The 18,046-nt window shown below is 37.5% G+C and overlaps 2 protein-coding genes and 1 non-coding gene across 6 annotated transcripts; 2 read left to right on the top strand and 1 right to left on the bottom strand.

The window, feature by feature from the left end:
* Nucleotides 1-1,653: 1,653 nt before the first annotated feature.
* Nucleotides 1,654-1,748, top strand: LOC148703596 (small nucleolar RNA snoR109). The gene has a single exon (XR_015987766.2). It is a non-coding gene; the product is annotated as a small nucleolar RNA snoR109 (small nucleolar RNA).
* Nucleotides 1,749-6,494: 4,746 nt separating this feature from the next.
* On the top strand, nucleotides 6,495-11,375 carry LOC103712924 (endonuclease 2-like). The gene is made up of 9 exons (XM_008799635.5): nucleotides 6,495-6,702; nucleotides 7,600-7,771; nucleotides 8,789-8,896; nucleotides 9,022-9,077; nucleotides 9,155-9,238; nucleotides 9,423-9,515; nucleotides 9,693-9,760; nucleotides 10,871-10,944; nucleotides 11,023-11,375. The coding sequence occupies exons 1-9, from the start codon at nucleotides 6,586-6,588 to the stop codon at nucleotides 11,112-11,114; spliced, it is 864 nt and encodes a 287-aa protein (XP_008797857.3). The 5' UTR covers nucleotides 6,495-6,585; the 3' UTR covers nucleotides 11,115-11,375.
* On the bottom strand, nucleotides 7,613-15,311 carry LOC103712890 (universal stress protein A-like protein). Of its 4 annotated transcripts, none has more exons than XM_089930772.1 (4): nucleotides 14,959-15,311; nucleotides 14,584-14,675; nucleotides 13,198-13,316; nucleotides 7,613-7,751 (listed from the first exon to the last, which is right to left on the bottom strand). In XM_089930772.1, exons 1-4 carry the CDS (start codon nucleotides 15,191-15,193, stop codon nucleotides 7,736-7,738), a joined length of 462 nt encoding a protein of 153 aa, XP_089786898.1. In that variant the 5' UTR covers nucleotides 15,194-15,311; the 3' UTR covers nucleotides 7,613-7,735. The 4 variants fall into 4 exon arrangements, with proteins under 4 accessions (XP_089786898.1, XP_026662665.4, XP_089786897.1 ...); XM_026806864.4 differs by lacking the exon at nucleotides 7,613-7,751 and adding an exon at nucleotides 8,403-9,341; XM_089930771.1 differs by lacking the exon at nucleotides 7,613-7,751 and adding an exon at nucleotides 9,922-10,398.
* Nucleotides 15,312-18,046: the final 2,735 nt, after the last annotated feature.

Raw genomic sequence — 18,046 nt, 5'->3', positions numbered from 1 at the left:
GGTCCTGGGTTGTTACAAAAACTTCGTACGATACAAAGCTTATTTAAAAAACTTGAAACGATTATTTAAAAAATGTGAAACTTACTTTTATTATTAATAAAAATACTTTAGGTCACTACCAGAAAACACGCGTATAGTGACGGAAAATTAGTGACGGACCGTTATCAGTCACTATTTGTGACGGATTAGTGACCGACATAAATTTGGTCACCGTGGTGTAAACTTAGTGACAGATTAGTGACAGGCCGGTCACAGAATGCGCGGGTAGGATGGGCGCCAAAACTTAGTGACCATCGTAGTGACGGGGTATCTGTCAGCAAAATGATAACCGAAATTGCAACCAGATAGTGACAAATTCAGCCGTCACAAATATCGTAACCTAAGTGTTTATAAATTTTTAAAAGATTATTTTTGGCAGTGACGGGTTATTGACAAAAATTTCCGTTACCAAATTTAAATTTTAATTCCAAAAATATTAAAAATATTATTTTTGAGTAATTCTAAATTAAAAAAAGATAAAAGGAGGAAAATTCAAAATGAAACTAAGTGTGTCCGCCGTCCCGCCCAAATTCCTTCGATAACCCAAATTTCAATCGTTCTCCAGAAAACTCAAATTTCTTCTTCTCATTTTCAAATCTCATACTGCTGCTTTCCTGCAATGGGATTAGATTTTGGAAGAAGGTCTGGGATTTTTTTTTGTCCTCGTGAGTGGGGAGCTGGGAGACATCAAGTTCGGTGCAATCGGCCTTATAGATAAAAAATAGTTTGATATGAAATTTGGCTTGCAGACCGACTTACCTCATCACTTCCCCATCAGCCCGGTCGAAGCACTTCCCCATCAGCCCGGTCGAACTTAAAACATTGGCTTCGTCCCGATTGGACGGTTAGGGCTTCTGGCATCGCCGCTTCCCCTTTCTTGTCTCCCCTCTCCTCTCCCCTCCTCGACCTCCGCCCTCTCCTCTCCGGCTCCTCCTTGCCGACCATTTGTGCCTCCCCGTCGACGGTGACCACGGCTACATCACGCCCCCCGATCGGCCGATCCAACTCTCACCCGGGACAAGATCATCACGGCTACATCACCCCGTCGACGCCCCCCTTCTTCTTGCTCGTCGGCTAGGGTTTTCAGAACCCACAACTGGTTCTTTCCCGAGCAAGGTAAACCCTAACCCCGTTTCTTTTTACCCCATGATAACAAAATAAAAGAAACGAAGAAAAGGAAGAGGAAGGGGGAAGGAACTTACCGAGGGTCTCCGCCTGTGGATCCAGCGCCGCGCTTGATCGCCGCCGTGGCCGCAGTTGTCGACGGCCGCGCTAGGGTTCTTCTTTCCCTCCTATCCGGGTTCTTTTCCTTCCCCTGCTGCAGGTAGGCAAGGCAGAGAGGGTCATTCCTCCCCCCTCTGCTGCGGGTAGTCCAGTCCCAATTGGCATTCTTCCTTCCCCTGTTGGTCGCGTTCTCTATGATGTTGAATTTTGTCCTCTCTCTCTCTCTCTCTTTCAGTATAGAGCTTATCCCTTCTTTTTCCTCTTGATTTTTGGGGTTTTCTTCGTTTTCTCCTGATATTATGTGGTAGATTTTATAATGGTGGTTAGGATTTGCGCTACAAGTACCAAGGTTAGGGTTTTGGGTTGCCCTGGTCTTGAAGTTGCCGGATCTGGCTGTAGCTATATGAATAAAGAGAAGAGGGAAGAAAACTGGTCGGCTTGCTCTCCTTATTGTTGGCAACCCGCTTACCAAGCTTCCCACATTAATTTGTTCTTAAAATGTAGCTTCCTATTTTATTCTTTTTTATTTTTTGTGAGAAGGGCAGAAGAAGGAGATGGTGCATGTGTTAGCCATTTTTAGAGGACCTTCTCACACATCAAGAGCTATCTATTTTCTTTGTTTTTTTAATGTTTTTGTTAATTTTTCAAAGTGATGATATCTCGGCCATTATCCAGGCAAGCTGTTTTTTAATTGCTGCAGATTGTGTCATCAATGCCTACATCTGAGTCTTATTTCCTTTTAATCTGTCGCTCTATTGTTCCATGCTGTTCTCTATGATCTCTCTAATTACTTTTTTGGTTGTGTATTGCTATGAAACTTTTTGGCCCTCCTATGTTTTGGACTTCACACCTAGGTGCAACCAGTTTGATCTGGGATTATGGCTGATATGCCACCCAAACAATAATGGATATTTTTCAGCTGTTAATTTATGTCTCCAGAAAATCAATAGTAACTTAACATATTCAATTTTACCATCAAATTAGAATGAGGTTGCAGAGCTTAATTACTGTAGAAAGAGCTTTATAAAGATTTTAAGTAGGTGATAGATATGTCTTTACCCTGTTGCTGATCATCATAAAGATTGAAAACATATGGTCCTGGTATTTTGGATTGGGCTTTCAATCTCAGGATCGAAATGACACAAAGTCTTGTACTGTAGCAAATTCTTGTATTTTGGATTGAACAGCCTCATTACTTGCAGCGTTCGAAGCGGCAATTTCTTCTAGGCGCTTCCATACAACTTCACGTTTTGACTTAATCTCCTTTTCTTTAGATTCATCTTCTTCAAACTTCTTCAAGCACTCCATGAATAGCCCAGGATCATGATCAGAAAATATCTTACGAACATTTAGCGTGAGGCTCTGAACAGCTTGGTTCCAGTGAGACTTTGTATTTCTCTCCAAAGCAGGGAAGATAATTGGTAAAATCGCCTTACAGTTTTGTTTTGTTTAGTCTTTATTAACATCTTGTAAGGACTGAATTTGCTTTTAGTATCGGTGGGCGGGTACTTGATAAGTATCGTAGTGCACTTAAACTGAATATTGCCGAGGCCTTGATTTGTACTCAAGATTGGGTGTTGGAAAAGAAAGGTATATGTTTTATTAATTATATTTCTATTATTTTTTGAATAATTTATTATTAATTATTGCAATATTTCGATGTAGATGTTGAGGATGCCAAGTTAGATGAGATTGTAGAAGATGTCATAAACTCAAGTTTCTACAATGAAACTCAATCAACTCAATGCTCGGCCAATGTTGAATCCAATTCATAGTGAGATGAATCATGATCATGGGATACTCCCTTTTGGTTTTGGTTTAAATATGGATGTTGTTATAGTTTGGGACTTTTTTAGTTTTGCTTTGACTATGGATGTTGTCATTGGTTATTGTAATTTTGGTTAAAATTTCAGCTTCTCAGGTATGCCCTCATCTAATGTCACTCTTAACTTTTGCTCATGTTTTTATATTTCTGTAAGTAACTATGAACTGAATTGTAATGCTTTCTTTTTAACTTCAGATGGGATATGCTTTGCTAAAGGAAACAGGTTAAGGGAAACAAAAGGGGCAATGCTCTCTCTCTCTCTCTCTCTCTCTCTATTTTTTTTTATGCCCCTCTGATGAATGGAATGAAACAGGTTAAAGGAAACAACAAGGGGCAATGCAAAAGCAAAGGGTCAAAGCATACTGCTGGCTTTCTATCTGAACGAGTACAAGTTCTTATTCCGACTCCTTCCCGGTTGACAGAGTTGAAGTCATTTATGTCAGTCCATTGGAATCATATACTGACGACATTTATATATGTCTCTTGTATTCTGGAAGGAGAGATGCTGAATGAAAAGCTTTCAGCAGAACACTTCCATTGTTTTGTTTATGCATATGACTGGATGAGGCTCTAGCTTGTATTTTTCTTTTATTATGAGCCAATCAATGTACCAAAAATACCAGATTATTGGAATGTGACCGGTGACCAAATTTGGTTACTGAATAGTTTACCAAGTATTGTGACGAGCTAATATAAACTTAGTGACAGGATTTTGGTTTCTAAAAATTGATTTTGCTCAGTGAGTCAGTAACGGAATTAGTGACAAATTTAGTGACAAAATTTGTGACCATGTCTGTGACGACTAAATCTGTCACTGAAGGTTGTGACAAATCAGTGACCAAATTTGTGACCGAATTCTGTGACAAAATCAGTGACCAAGTTATCTTCGTCACTAACTCAATGACTGGTTAGTGACGGAAAATACGTAATTTTTTAAATATTTAATTTTTTGGATTTGTAACGGCTTAGTGACGGCGGTTCTGTCACGGAGTTTAGTGACGGGAATCGCCGCCGTCATTGAGAATTTAGTGACGCGTGTTTTTGTAACTAATTTCGTGACGGGAGCTCCGGTCACAAATTCCGTATTAGTAACCGGAAACACGGTATAGTGATGGGAATCTCCGTCACTATACGCGTGTTTTCTGGTAGTGGGTCATGGGTTTTTCTACATGCCAAAATAAGGTGGTGTGCATCTAATTTTTCTCAAAACTTTGCTGAGGTGGGATTCTTTTACACGAGGATACTTTTTTTTTCCCTTAATGTACAATTTTAAATGATAAAAAAACTGCCAAACCCAACTTATTTATAATTGTAAAAAGAGAAAATCAATGATGTTATGGCACAAAAGAGATCGGTGCCTTCTATCGTAATCCCATCTTATATGAGTTGGGATCCTTTTCGGTGCGTGTTTACACCGCAAAAAAACATTGCATATTTGGGTGGACAATATAGCTTAGAAATGAATAGTTGTTGCCTATCTTAATCCATTGCGTTGGGCATATTTATATGATAGATGATAGCCATCCATTTTCGAAAGAGATACGTGACGAGTCATCTATCCAAACTCCTCTTATATTACGCTGATCCCACAAATATTTATAGTCTTAGGGTTCGTTTGGTTTGCGAAAAAAGAAGGAAGGAAAATATGGTCAACGGAAAAGTAATGAGATGCGTCTTGTTTGATTGGAGTTTTCAAAGAAGAAAGATGTGAAAGTTGTATTTCCATGGAAATATGATTTCCACATTTTATGGAAAAGTCTTTTCCACGAAAAACATGGAAAAGTTACTTTTCGATGAGGCAGAAATCACTCAATTTTTATTTTTTTTCTAAAAAGGCCCTTCAGTATTAAAGGGGTATTAAAGATCTAATTTTTATTAAGGATATAATAGAAATTATACATAATTTTTTCGGAAAAATGGATGGTCAACCAAATATAAGTACTCTAGAAATCTGTCACTTTTTTATGGTCAACCAAATATGTCAAAAATACTTTTTCAGACATTTTCTTTCTAAAAATTTATTTTTTAAAAATTATATTTTTTGAAAAAAAAAATTTTCCGCAAACTAAACGAGTTCTTGGGATGCAGTGTCACGCACTTGCAGCGGAGGAATGGACCGAATGTTTAAGATGCATGCAGTCCCATCGATATGCTTTCCAAATGCGTCTTTCGTGATGTGATGTGGCCTTATTTAAAGTACTGCAATCGGGGCGGATGGATCACGCTATCTTCGCGGCTCGTTGGCTCCTGGCTCCGATGTTACTCCTTCCTTGTTTCTTCTTTTCTCCCTTTCTCACTGAAACCAGCTTAATTTCCACTTCTTTCCGTCGTGTTTCCTTTCACACCACCAATCGACGAAAATACCCTTCAATAAGCTAATGGCAGACATTTCTTCATACTTCTGACTAGATCCCATAACAGAGTTTTCGATCAAAAAAAAAAAAAAAATCCATAACAGAGTTATCCCAATCTCACGAACTATTTATCTTATTAAAAAATAAAATGGAAAAAAGCTATGGATCACCTGCAAACTCAGATTCCCAAATACATGATATCGAGAATCTGTTGACTGCAGGCAAAACCCAATTGACATCATTGGAGCGATCATGAAGATGATGGTAATAGCACTTACAAAATTTCCTAGTATTATTTATATTTCACCTCATATCATTCACATGACCTTAAATCACCTCATGTCATTTACCGGACTCGTGATATACTTGGGTCGACTCGTGAAAGAACAAATTTTTATTATTATTTATATTTTATCTGTAGCTATTTAAGTGTGACTCTACTTTTCTAAAAGTCGACTCATGATCTTTAGGAGTCGACTATTTCTTCTGTAGAAGTTGACTCAAGAAATTGTTGATTTCTGTTGTGCTCTGCTCTACACGTATTCTGTCTATGGCCATTCTAGAGTCGACTCGGCTTCTTCGGAGGTCGACTCGTGATCTTTAGGAAGGCTTTAAATTTCAAATTGGTCAGCTTACTTTTCAAAAAAACAAAATGCCAACTAATCAGAAATGCCTATGAATTGAACACCAATCATGCACCACGACAGGTTTAATATCTGTATATGCTTTCATTATATTAATATTTTCTTTCATTTTAGTTCTTGGTTGGAACAAGGATTAAGCATGCGCGAATTAATAAAGCCCCCCCGGCTTTTTGCGTATTTTTGTTCGTTATTACCAATGGCAATAGGGCATTTTGGTCTTTTGACAAAACTTAAACCAGAAGCGCGTTTAGGTGTGGAAGGTCTTTCCGTTATCATGGCAAGATTTCTCGCTTCGTTCTTGCTGTCCTGACTCAAGATCTCCCTTTCGGAGACTATTAAAAAAAGGTATCAATAAAAACACCAACAGTGCACCATAGAAAGTTATCTATCAAGAAAGGTACCTATAAGTAAAAACAACAGTCCTCCACTGGGTGCATCATTCGGTTCTCCCTTTTTTCTTCGCTCTCTTAGCTCCTTCGGCGCACACCTCTGAAGGGGGATGGCCTCTGCCTCTGGAATCCAGATACCAGCTCTCACCCTGCTGCTCCTCTCATTTCCAGCTATCATCCTTGGATGGGGAATAGATGGCCACTTGACTGTGTGCCAGATAGCACAGGTTTACTCTTTCCCGTTGATAGCATTCATCATCTATCCATGCAGAACTTCTTCTCTTTTATTTTTTTGATGAAAGATCCATGTGAAAATTATCTACATGCCATGTAGCCCATTTTATGATGGAAACGTTAAAAAAAATTAAAGGTATGCGTGCATAAACTTATATCATGTATAGGTCATACTATCATTCATCTTTTCCTTTTTAGTTTAAACACAACACAAAAGTATAGAAGCTACTCTGGATGGTCGCCAGTTCAACAAAAAAGCATGATATTTTTCATGAGAGATAAACGAACGGCTCGAGGCTGTGATTCAAGCAACATGCTTATACCCTGCAGAATTCAACAGCATTGGGTTGGATTTCCAATTAGATTTGTGGATTGGGCAGTCTGTTTAGGTAGGACCTGTCTCAACCCAATGCCCTCCTGGTCCGAATCCTATGGGTCATTGTTTCCTTCCTCCAAGTCGGCAGGGCCATGTACTGATTTTTAGGTTAAGTCTTGGACTTTTAGAAGACTGCGGACTGGGTAGGACAATATACTTGATTCCTGAATGACCCTCGGTGATCTTAGGCCCATCCCAAGTGATCCCCATGCGTCACTGGGAGGATGTTGGGTGTTTGGGAAGGTAAATCTACCATTTTTTTTTCTATGATTTTTTCCCATTTTAGGAGGGGATAAGTTTCATTTGGGAGCCGCATCAAAAAGAACCCAAGCTTGAATATTATGAAGGTTATAAGAATCGTTTATATAAAAGTAACACTGAATTATGTTACAGGTCACAATATCTATCTAACTCTTTGGTATGGCAGATCCAAAGTCGTCATTGAGATTATAATGTTGGCAGGTATCTTTTCTCGCTTTGTTTGATCACTACCTGTTTTTCTTTGGGTGTTTAGGCACGTCTAAATGATGCTGCGGCAGCAGCAGTAAAGGAATTGCTCCCAAGCTATGCTGATAACGATCTAAGCAGCCTCTGCTCATGGGCGGACAGGGTCAAGTTCCACTACCGGTGGTCATCGGAACTTCACTTCATTAACACACCAGAAGTCTGCAATTACAACTACAACAGTGAGTAGTCTGTTCGCATTTGTACAAGCTTTATAAAGATATCGGCTTGCGGATAAGTAGCTTACAGGTGCCTGAATCAAGTAGAAAACAGCATACATCTTATTCTTTTATTATTTTTTCTGTCTTATTCTTTGTTTCTTTCTAATGATTCGTCACTAAATTTTATTATATTAATCTTCCTCTTCCTCTATTAATTTTCCTATTTTGAGTATAAGATTAGGAGGATAAATCTTAATTTGTTTTCACTAAATGTACTTCTGAGTAATCCATGAAAAAGAACATCTAGAATTTAAAAACAACACAAATGAGTAAATCATATAAAAAAGAATGTTGCTATGATCATTGTCCCTTGCATACATCCTTTGCTACACTATTAAGAATGATTCAGAGTGTATCACTAGGTGATAAAGCTTCATGTAATTGTAGCTTTCACAAAGGGATGTTTTATGCATATATATATATATATATCTATATCTATATATAGTTTAATGCATCTTATTGTTTGCAGCTGTCCTTTTTTTGAGTACAGAGCTGTATTTTTTATTTAGTAGTGATTCACCCTATCATCATTGTAGCTGACAACTCCAACTTAAGTTGGATCAGGTTTAAAATCCTTGCCTTATGTGCCAGCAATCTTATCTCCATTAGAAGTTTCTTTTTTTTTAAAGAAAAAAATAGAAATATGGTGAGAATGACCCACGCCATCCTCAGTGTACCAGGGACCTCTCCAAAGATGAGGGGTTGGGCATCTGGATGGCATAAGCCATCTTCTCTATGGAAGTTTTGGCAAATCTGTTTTCACAGCTTTACCTTACCGTTTCACTTATATTTCATTTCCTTCACGTCCATTGAGTAGTTCTTGTTAACAATACACAGTCTGATCTTCATACAAGTCCATATTCTCTCAATTATCCAGAGTATGCTCATTTCATATTCTCTCAATTATCCATACTCACTGCCATATAAAATTATTTTAATGAATAGTAAGTAACCCGGCTAATTTTAAAATCTAAGCAGGAGACTGTAAGGATGAAAGTGGGGAGAAAGGCAGGTGTGTTTCAGGAGCAATCACAAATTATACCAATCAGCTTCTCACCTATGGAAAGTCTTCTGCTGACAGTTCCTGTAATGTATTCCTAAATTTGGTCCTCGATTTTTTTATCAATTCAATCCTCACATGTATGACTGAATGAGAAAAGATGATCAATTGTTGCATGTTCATTGATCATTACAACCAACTGCTACTCCAGATAATCTCACAGAAGCACTTCTATTCCTCTCTCACTTCATGGGAGACATCCATCAGGTATGAAGTTTCTTTAAAATCTCCCTCTCTTTCTTGTGCTTTAACTCTACCTAATGGATCTGCCTTGCAATCTGCAGCCACTGCATGTAGGTTTTGCCTCAGATAAGGGAGGAAATACTATTGATGTCCATTGGTACAGAAGGAAAACAGTGCTCCACCATGTGAGTCTGATCATTTCCTTTTTAGTATCACAATTCACCTTCTGTCCTCAGATATCCAGTGGAATAAACAACTAACCATCTCACTTGCTAGCACTATTCCAGTCTGCAGATAGTACAACGACAAATAATTTATAGATATCTCAGTACTTCAATTTGCCTATATTGCTCATAAAAATTCATGCAGGTGTGGGATGATGACATTATTGAGACATCAGTTAAACAATTCTATGAGTCCAATGTGGAAGAGTTTGTCGATGCTATCAAACAAAATATAACGGTATGCTATTTTTGTTAAAAAAAGGTATCCTGTTGTGACCTCATTTCCTATGCACTATCAATGGCCATTCAGATCCAGCAATTCACCTCGAAATATTTCTAACCACTTCTGAGTTTGTTGCTTATATTCAATGTCTTTAGCTGCCAACAGCTGATGTTTTGATTGTTCGAAAAACAGGGAGACTGGTCAAATCAAGTTCTGAAATGGGAAAAATGCACTAATAACAACATTGTATGTCCGGACGTGTAAGAAACCCTTCACTCTGTAAGACTGATATGATATTTTATAAGCAGGTAGTCTGCAAAATCTAACTTACACTGACCTACTTTGTTTGACTAAAATAACAAACAAATTCTGAGATAAAGTAGAGCTTCATGTGTTAATTAATTTTGAAAGATTGATTTACTTTTAGTTTTTCAAATTGTTAGATGTTACGTTTTTCACTGCCTTTGAGTTTAATGAAAATAAATGATGGTAAACTTGGACGTTTTATGTATGGGTATATTGTTTCTTGTATAGGTATATTGTATCTACTTCTTGAGGCTGTTCTTTTTTTTTTTCTGTCTTCTACGCTACTTCAGTTCTAATGGCTGGACAAGAAGGCCTCACTACTTATATTGGTACAATAAGTCTCTTACAACTGAAATTTGAATCTCACACAACTTATATTGGTCCAACTGAAATTTACTCCATAAGGCTCATCAAGTCTTCCCATTTGTAGTCATACAACAAATGCCTTAAACAGTGGCCGACCTACAATTATTTGAAGATCATGCCACATATTGAAATGGAATTTAAATCTATAACATCAAGTTCCAACAATTACACCCGAAATACATAAAATTCAATCCCCGAGTTTTATATCGATCCATTTTCATAAAACCTGGCAATCAAACATGTTAATAGGCTAGAGAAATATCAAGTGTATGGCATATGAAAAGTTCAAAAAGCACCCAAAGTGGCATCTAGTATATATATGTATGTGCATGCGCATATCAAAAATAATTACAGACTTGATCTGAGAAGTTCTCAAGATTCCTTTCTCCATCATGGTTTGGTTCACAAATGTGCATATTTCATGAATTCTATGAGCTTTAAGCTCATGCCAAGTTGCTAAATGCCTATGAAATTTATATTCCTAGCATGCACACACACATGCATACATAAAGAAATGTTAAATAATTTGTGTTACAATAGTTTACTCACAAATTTGGAATGACGATACTAACACTTTAATACCATAGAAGAAAATAATAGACTATGTCACATATATATGTACTACCAAAAAGAAAAAGAATCTGAAACAAAATACAAAGCATTGAGACTCCAACTTCTTTTTTTTTTAAATTCCACAGATATGCATCTGAAAGTATCACTGCAGCATGTGATTGGGCATACAAGAATGTGACAGAGGGTTCAGTCTTAGAAGGTACGTGAAACATCCCCAATTATCTCTAGATTCTTTGTTTTGACAAAGGATAATAACACCGTCAAGTGGTGCATGCAGATGACTATTTCCTCACCAGATTGCCAGTGGTAAACCTGCGACTAGCTGAAGGTGGGGTTAGGCTAGCTGCAACACTCAACCAAATTTTCTGATGAAGGCTCAAATCTAACTCTCCTTATTTTCAAAAGAAAAAAAAAAGGAAAAAGAGGCCTAAATATTGCTTCTTTGATGTTGTTCATGGAGATCTACATGCAGTTAGTCATCTGGAATTCAGATTGTCAATTGATTGTAGTGTGGGTACTAGTTTGTAATTTGATACTATTCGTAATTAGATATTGGCAAATGTCTAATCATATAACTTTCAATCAAACCAGTCATTGCTCCTCTATAAGATAAAGGCAATATTACAATCAGTTCGGACATGATTATATTCAGAGTCTTTCATAGCTCACATCTATAATACAAGTATTCACACAGACTTCTTTACAACAAGAACTGGACACTTCGCATTATTCACACAGTAATTGCTGATGCTCCCTAAGAAGGCCCTGTTCCATGGAAGTCAAAGATTGATGAGTGATTGGATTTAACTATTCCTTAAATTTGTTGAAAAATGTAGGCATGCCAAACAGTGATCTCAAATTACAAGGTAGAGCTGCAAAAATGATGCATATATAAGACACGTACAATGGAAATTCAGATGGCTAATAAATACAAACATCACAAGGAAACTGCGCACTGTTGGAGCTTTTGTATTCTTAGTTATAAATTTTAATCAAGGTAAGCCAAATGAGAAATGACGGTCAGAAACTCATTACCAATACAATATGGATATGTTTTGGGCACCTCCCTTTAGATGTCATGATGTATCACCAAGGATAAGCACCAAAACATCACAGATGTAACATTTTCTTTCACCAAGAGAGGGTTCCATAACTTACATGTATATATTCGTTGATGAGATGATCCCTTATTCAAAAGCTTGACATTTTTTTTTTGAAAAATAGAATTCAGAGTTTTCAGGATTTTTAATTTAAATCATATTTTAGGTTGATTATGACAGATTAGTCATTTAAAGATTTTGACTCCCATCAGGTTCTAGTTTGTGATAGTATCAGAAAATAATTTTGTCACTGTCATCTACTTTCTGTCTTTTGGAAAATAATACTAAAAGTTCTAATATTTGATAAAGTATTGGAAGTCCAACAGTGTTAGATTTACTTTTCTGCTGTATATATTGAAAGGTCTTTCTGGACATATCTGTGTTGGTTAGTCAATTTTCAGCACTTCAATGCAGACCATATGACTGGTTCAGTTTTTTAATGCCCTCATACACCACCAATCTCCCCCCCCCCCCCCCCACCGCAGTTATCATCAATTTAAATGTTTGATGATCAATTTGTACTTGATTACTAGAAAAGTAATATAAATTTAAGGTATGATGATAAATCCTTCCTTTACAAACATACCAGGCATGTTTCGACCTTTTACAAATTATATTAGAGAACCTCAATTCGAGGAATCAATGCAGTGAGAAAATGGAGGAACAAGATGGAATGGCTGTCAGTTATTTTCAGGCATTTTGGTGCATCATGAAAACAAAACAACTGCATACAGTGATACAGAGATAAATATTCTGGAAGGGACATAGCTTCAAGTCGACTTCTATCTTTAAAGGATTATGTGCAGAATACTGAATAATCTGACACAAAGGAATTAGCAGTTTCAGCTCTTAAGAGTGCTGCTACCAAACACTACAGGACGGCACAGAAAATTTGAGAGTTGTCAGGAATAAAAATCTCCTAGTCCTACTATTATGATGTATCTAGAATTCTTGACTTGGCGACTGTCAATTGCATATTCATTGGAGAGTTAGAAAATGTTAGGTAAAAGTTGAGCAAGAATCATTTTGAATTCAAGAGTAAATGTTGTTTTTACTTTTCAGCAATCCAAACAAATGCTGTTCTCTACCGCTGAAAAGATGGCATGATCAGCCTATTTCATCCTTTAAGTATTTATAGTTTTATATGTACTCTATAATGAATCACTAAATTTTTTAACCAGTTAACACTAATCCAACAGAATCATCTAGGCAATACATAGATATGATGATTTCCTATCAAGCTTGCATTCCAAAACATCAGCTTTGCAAGTATAAAAAAAGGTTTCTGGTGGTAAAATTACTAGAAGAAACATTCATAAGTTGCAGCAAAGATCATCCAAAACAACAGTTACCTTTGTAAGGCTCCTCGACCATGGCTACCCATGATAAGCAGGTTAATCTTGAACTTTTCAACAGCTTCACAAATAGCTTCTTTTGGATCTCCTACTTCTGTTATTTTTTCTGTGACTACCTGTCATGATATAAAATACTTTTACCAATATTTATTTTTTCATGTGCTAAGGATCGGGGCACTAATTGACGGATCCAGAATAATAGAACTCATTATTGTGTCTAAGCATGTGTGCACCCAGCCTTAGTATTAAACCATCTATTTAAGATACTTTAACTACAGGACAATGTAGAAAGTATCAAATAAGTTTTGTTTAATTATTAGTGGAGTTAGCACCAAGCAACTAAACTTGCACTGATAATGGTAAATTGAAAGAACAATATATGAAAACTAGGAAGCTTCTTGAATGAAATTAAGAAATGATGAGATTTTCATTTTTAAAAGAAAGAAAGAGTTTAAAAAAAAATTATGCGACCAATAGGTCATGAGTGAATATTATATCAACCTAACAACTAACAACGCTTCCTCTCATCAAATAAGGGAACCGTTTTTATGCATTAATACATGTGTTTTCATTCCATCATGGGACATCCATCCAAGACCTCGGTGACCCAAAAATTCACCAAAAGCTCCATCTATGCTGCTAACTGTTGCTTTTAGGATCGACAGACCAAATGGAGATACTATTAATAATGACCACAACCATCGAATAAATTGAATTCAAGATCAAGATTGCAATCCAGAAACAGAAACAGAAAGATCAGTAAAAGATATCGATAAAGCAATGTGTCGGAATAATATTTCACTTGGCCTCTTAAAGAAATGCAAAAGCTAGACATGCAAGTTCAGTCATGAAGGGATGTATTTTCTCTGCGTACCAACTTTTGCCATGTTAAAGTGCCAAAAATCACCTACAGAAGTTAAGCAGATCAAATAATTCTTATAAGCACATTAGCTACTTTTTATCTCTCATACGTGAATGTTGTATCTAACAAACATCATATTAAACACTCTAATTTTAAAACAATCACCAAGCCATTAACTACTATAGAAATAACATTTACAAGCAAAGAAAATCTTACAAAAAACCAACAAATCGTGCACCTTCAGATGATATTGCAGTGTATCACAGCAAAGTAACCAATACATGACTATATGTTTGATTTCAGAATTTCACTATAAATTTCAATGAAGTAAAATTTGAAGAAATCATATAAATTAATCATAAAATCAAGACGCTGACAATGAAAGTGTAGGTTTATCAAAGAACAAAACAAATTATCATCAAAACCATCTGAAAGAAATGGAGGCAACACGCATATATCTTTATAACTAATTTCAAGAATTCCAAATCAGATTCCCAATAAGCAGAAGCTTGTTCTCCTACCCCTTTCGTAGCACAAAGATCCTCAGCGCTTTCCAACAGAGATAATGCAATCTTCCTCTGGTGTTCTTGCAAAGATTTAATTAACCCAGGAGCTGCAGTTTATAAAATCATAGTCATTTCTGTGCACAAATCTTATAAAAATCATCTAGGCCATATTTATAAGAATCAATCCAAGATTTTCACTATAACCACCACAAGAAACCAACTTCCGCAATGGAAGATGATGAAAAATTTCCACTATAGCTTAAATTTTATTTCCCATTTAAAAGAAACGAAATTTCAATGGTGTTGCATGAACTAAACTCAAAAATACCAAGCGACATATTGATGAAAACTGGCAGGAAGAAAGAGGAGATGCTTGCGAGTGAGCACTACCGGGAGGCACGGCAGCGAGAGCATGAGCGGAGCCGTAGCCGGCGGCGGCGGCGGGGATGTAACCGAGGGTGTTGAAAGGCTGGACGGTGAAGAGGAGGAGCGGCAGGGAGGAGGCGAGGGGTTCGGCGAGGTGGTGGAGGGCCCACTCGAGGGCGTAGCGACTGCACTCGCTCTCGTCGATGGCTACCATCACCTTAGTCCTCCTCCCCTTCTCCTCCACTCCCTCCGCTGCCATCGCCTTCTACACCCAGCACCTAAACAAAGACTTTCGCTTTGGACTTCCACCGCTTCAGATAAATGATCTCGCTTTGGACTTCCACCGCTTCAGATAAATGATCTCGCTTTGGACTTCACCGCTAAGCGGTTTCCGAAGTTCGGCTCTTGCTTTTTGGTAGCGTGTTAGGTTGGAAGGATTGGGACAACGGCTAGCGAGACACGTGTAGGAAAACCGTGATTGGGTTAATGGATATGGCGGGCGCGTTTAACCACATTAGGATTGGATAGGTTTGGAAGCCGTGGGTGTTGAATGGTGGGCCCAGCCTATAAAATCTTGGTCTTTTTTTTTGGTTGTTGGCACCGTAATTCTCTCATGTCTCCCATTTGAGCTACATGCATTTTAGTTCTAAAATCAAGCAGATGGAGGACAGGGTTCAGCATTTGGTATGATGATCCTACATGATTGTATAAATGCCTGAGTCGCCAAATCAAGATAAGACCATCATGGCCATTTGTTCCCACGCTATTGCCTTGTTGATGCTGGCCCTCCATCTAGAGCTCCATCTCTGATCAGTGTAATCCAATTAAAAAAAAAGAGAGGCTCCAGAACCTATCCCTAGCACAAGAACCGGCAGAGTGGTGCCAAGTACCAAGTTAAACTTCATTTAAAGGCCAGCTATTGAAACACTTATTATTGCCATTACCAGTGAAGCTAATTCATGCCATACATGTGTATTGGAAGACCAACTGATTGGGTGGCATTTTATGCAGCACAGCATGCTGAAAATTTTATTTGAAGAAACCAGGCGGATGTTCCTCACCCACTGGGCTAGTTTTTTTTTTTTTTTTCTAATTTTCTTGGTTGTACTCATCTACGTTTAGTATGAGGTACCGGTGTACCAAAAGAAAAAAATGAAGCTAATCCACGTCTTCCCCTAATGCCGTGAGTTTGTTTTAGTCTGAAAGGCTTATGTGGGTATCTGCATATTTACAAATGAATCAATTTGTTCATGAGTATCTCAGTCTGAGATTACCAAGCTCAGACAGCTTTTATATCTCAGCTTGAGCCTAAATTGAAACTCTATCACCAAACGCAGCTCGAGCTCTGCTCCAATTTAAGCAGTCTTTTCATGTAACAGGTGAAGCTTAAGAAAGTTGTCCTACAGCTTGGTTCGGCTTGTTTCCATCCTATGTGTAAGTATTCAAGCTTAGTTGGGCCAAGTATAATAAAGTTTGGTTACTAAGTGAGCTAGAATTTATTGAGCCGAATGCTAGAACGAAGCTGAGCTCCTCATCATTTATTAAATCAGGCTGGGCCAGGTACAGGTTGGGTCAATATGGATTGGATCAAAAATCTGTCAATCCCATCTTGGCCGACAAAATTAGATTCTAACACAACCTTTTTATTAAACTGATGACCCATCTTGTATAACATGTTTAATAAATGGATTGAATTAGGGTGGATGTGTTAAATAGAATTTAAGCAGGTTATAAGTGGATCTTGAATGGATTAAATAGATCTCGTCATCACTCCACTCTGCCCAACTACTGAATGGGTCAAATGGGTTAAATGGCTCAAAATTTTAAATATGCTTCTGGCTCGTTCAATAAATGGGCTAGACCTGGTCAAATGACCTAGTTTGCCCAACATGAACCTGATTAAAGCGGCTCAGTTATTCATTGGGTCATCAAGTATCGCTAATAAATAATTCTAAAAAAAGTGCATTAATGAGAAATGACTTTATCAATAAGTGTATCAAGTGTAACATTGAACGATGTTTAAGCATATTCATATTTTGATAGTAGCATCCATATCCACTTTGAGGCCTTGGGTTTAGATTCTTGCAATGGCATGACCATTATACTTCTAAAAAAATGTGGAGCTTCAAGAAAACCATTCAGTGAAATTCATAAATAATCACCACATTCTCTAGATGAAAATGTTCGCATCAAAACAATAATCGGTGAGCTCTTATCGGCCGATGAAAATTTACATCACATAGTTGCATTTCAGCTGTGGGGGCCATTAAATTATGATTTTCGAGTATAGTAAGGTCATTAGCTAGACCAAGCCACCACCTTAGTATTTCAGTCATAGCCCACAAAATATCTTGGTGCCACATCACACTCCATCAGCTTAAACAAGTGCACTGCATATTAGGGAGACTCTTTTTGGAAACCATGTTGCGACTACCTGCTACTGCTGAATTTTAATTGAGCTTGCATGGGAATAAGTTAAGCTAATTATTGGAACAATTGATTATGAGAATTATTTGTTTAAGATTTTGATTTAAATTGATCAAAGAATTATCATTATTACTTGAGATTATATGCATGCTTGTATGGTCCGCCATACAGGTATGTGGCGTTTGTTGCACTTCCAGTTCGAGGCATGACATACCATATATATTGTAGTTGACAACACCGAGATGATGGCCAGGTTGCCATATAACGTGCATATCATTGTACCAATGTGCCACATCTATGATCTAGTACCCATGGGTAAAAAAGAACCTTTGATTCAAAAGAGTTACAAAAGATGATTTGATTCAAAAACAACTGCGACTTCTTTGTTGCAGACAGTCCATAGACAAGTGACATGTTGATGGCTGGAAACAATAATCATCGATTGCAAAATCTTTCAGCTGAAAATTGGTAATCCGTCACCGAACATGTTCCCTGGCACCACCTCCGGTGACCGTGTTGGAGTTGGTGATGGCTATGGGAGGCCCAAATGGTCGGCGCAGGTAACAGGTAAGTCGATGGAGTAGGAGAAGTATTCAGAGCTAGGGAAGATTAAAACTTTGGTTGGGAAATATTGGGATGGAGATCAACAATCACAACATGGTTGAGAAAGGCAAAGATTTATTAA

Source organism: Phoenix dactylifera, chromosome 5 (genome assembly GCF_051530095.1).
Source record: "Phoenix dactylifera cultivar Ajwa chromosome 5, Ajwa_hap1_PhDact_Kaust_v1.1, whole genome shotgun sequence".
Classification (NCBI taxonomy): Eukaryota; Viridiplantae; Streptophyta; class Magnoliopsida; order Arecales; family Arecaceae; genus Phoenix; species Phoenix dactylifera.
The sequence above is the reverse complement of the archived record's forward strand: the minus strand, read 5'-3'. Positions and strand labels throughout refer to the sequence as shown.

Bases quoted from the DNA above. Each gene is read 5' to 3' on its own strand.
- LOC103712924 (XM_008799635.5), top strand. From the start codon at position 6,586: ATGGCCTCTGCCTCTGGAATCCAGATACCAGCTCTCACCCTGCTGCTC. The intron at 9,078-9,154 runs GTATGAAGTTTC...TGCAATCTGCAG, and splicing joins TCATGGGAGACATCCATCAG to CCACTGCATGTAGGTTTTGC. The intron at 10,945-11,022 runs GTACGTGAAACA...TGGTGCATGCAG, and splicing joins AGAGGGTTCAGTCTTAGAAG to ATGACTATTTCCTCACCAGA.
- LOC103712890 (XM_008799585.5), bottom strand. From the start codon at position 15,193: ATGGCAGCGGAGGGAGTGGAGGAGAAGGGGAGGAGGACTAAGGTGATG. The intron at 14,676-14,958 runs GTAGTGCTCACT...TATAAACTGCAG, and splicing joins TCTCGCTGCCGTGCCTCCCG to CTCCTGGGTTAATTAAATCT. The intron at 13,317-14,583 runs GTAGGAGAACAA...ATATCATGACAG, and splicing joins ATCTTTGTGCTACGAAAGGG to GTAGTCACAGAAAAAATAAC.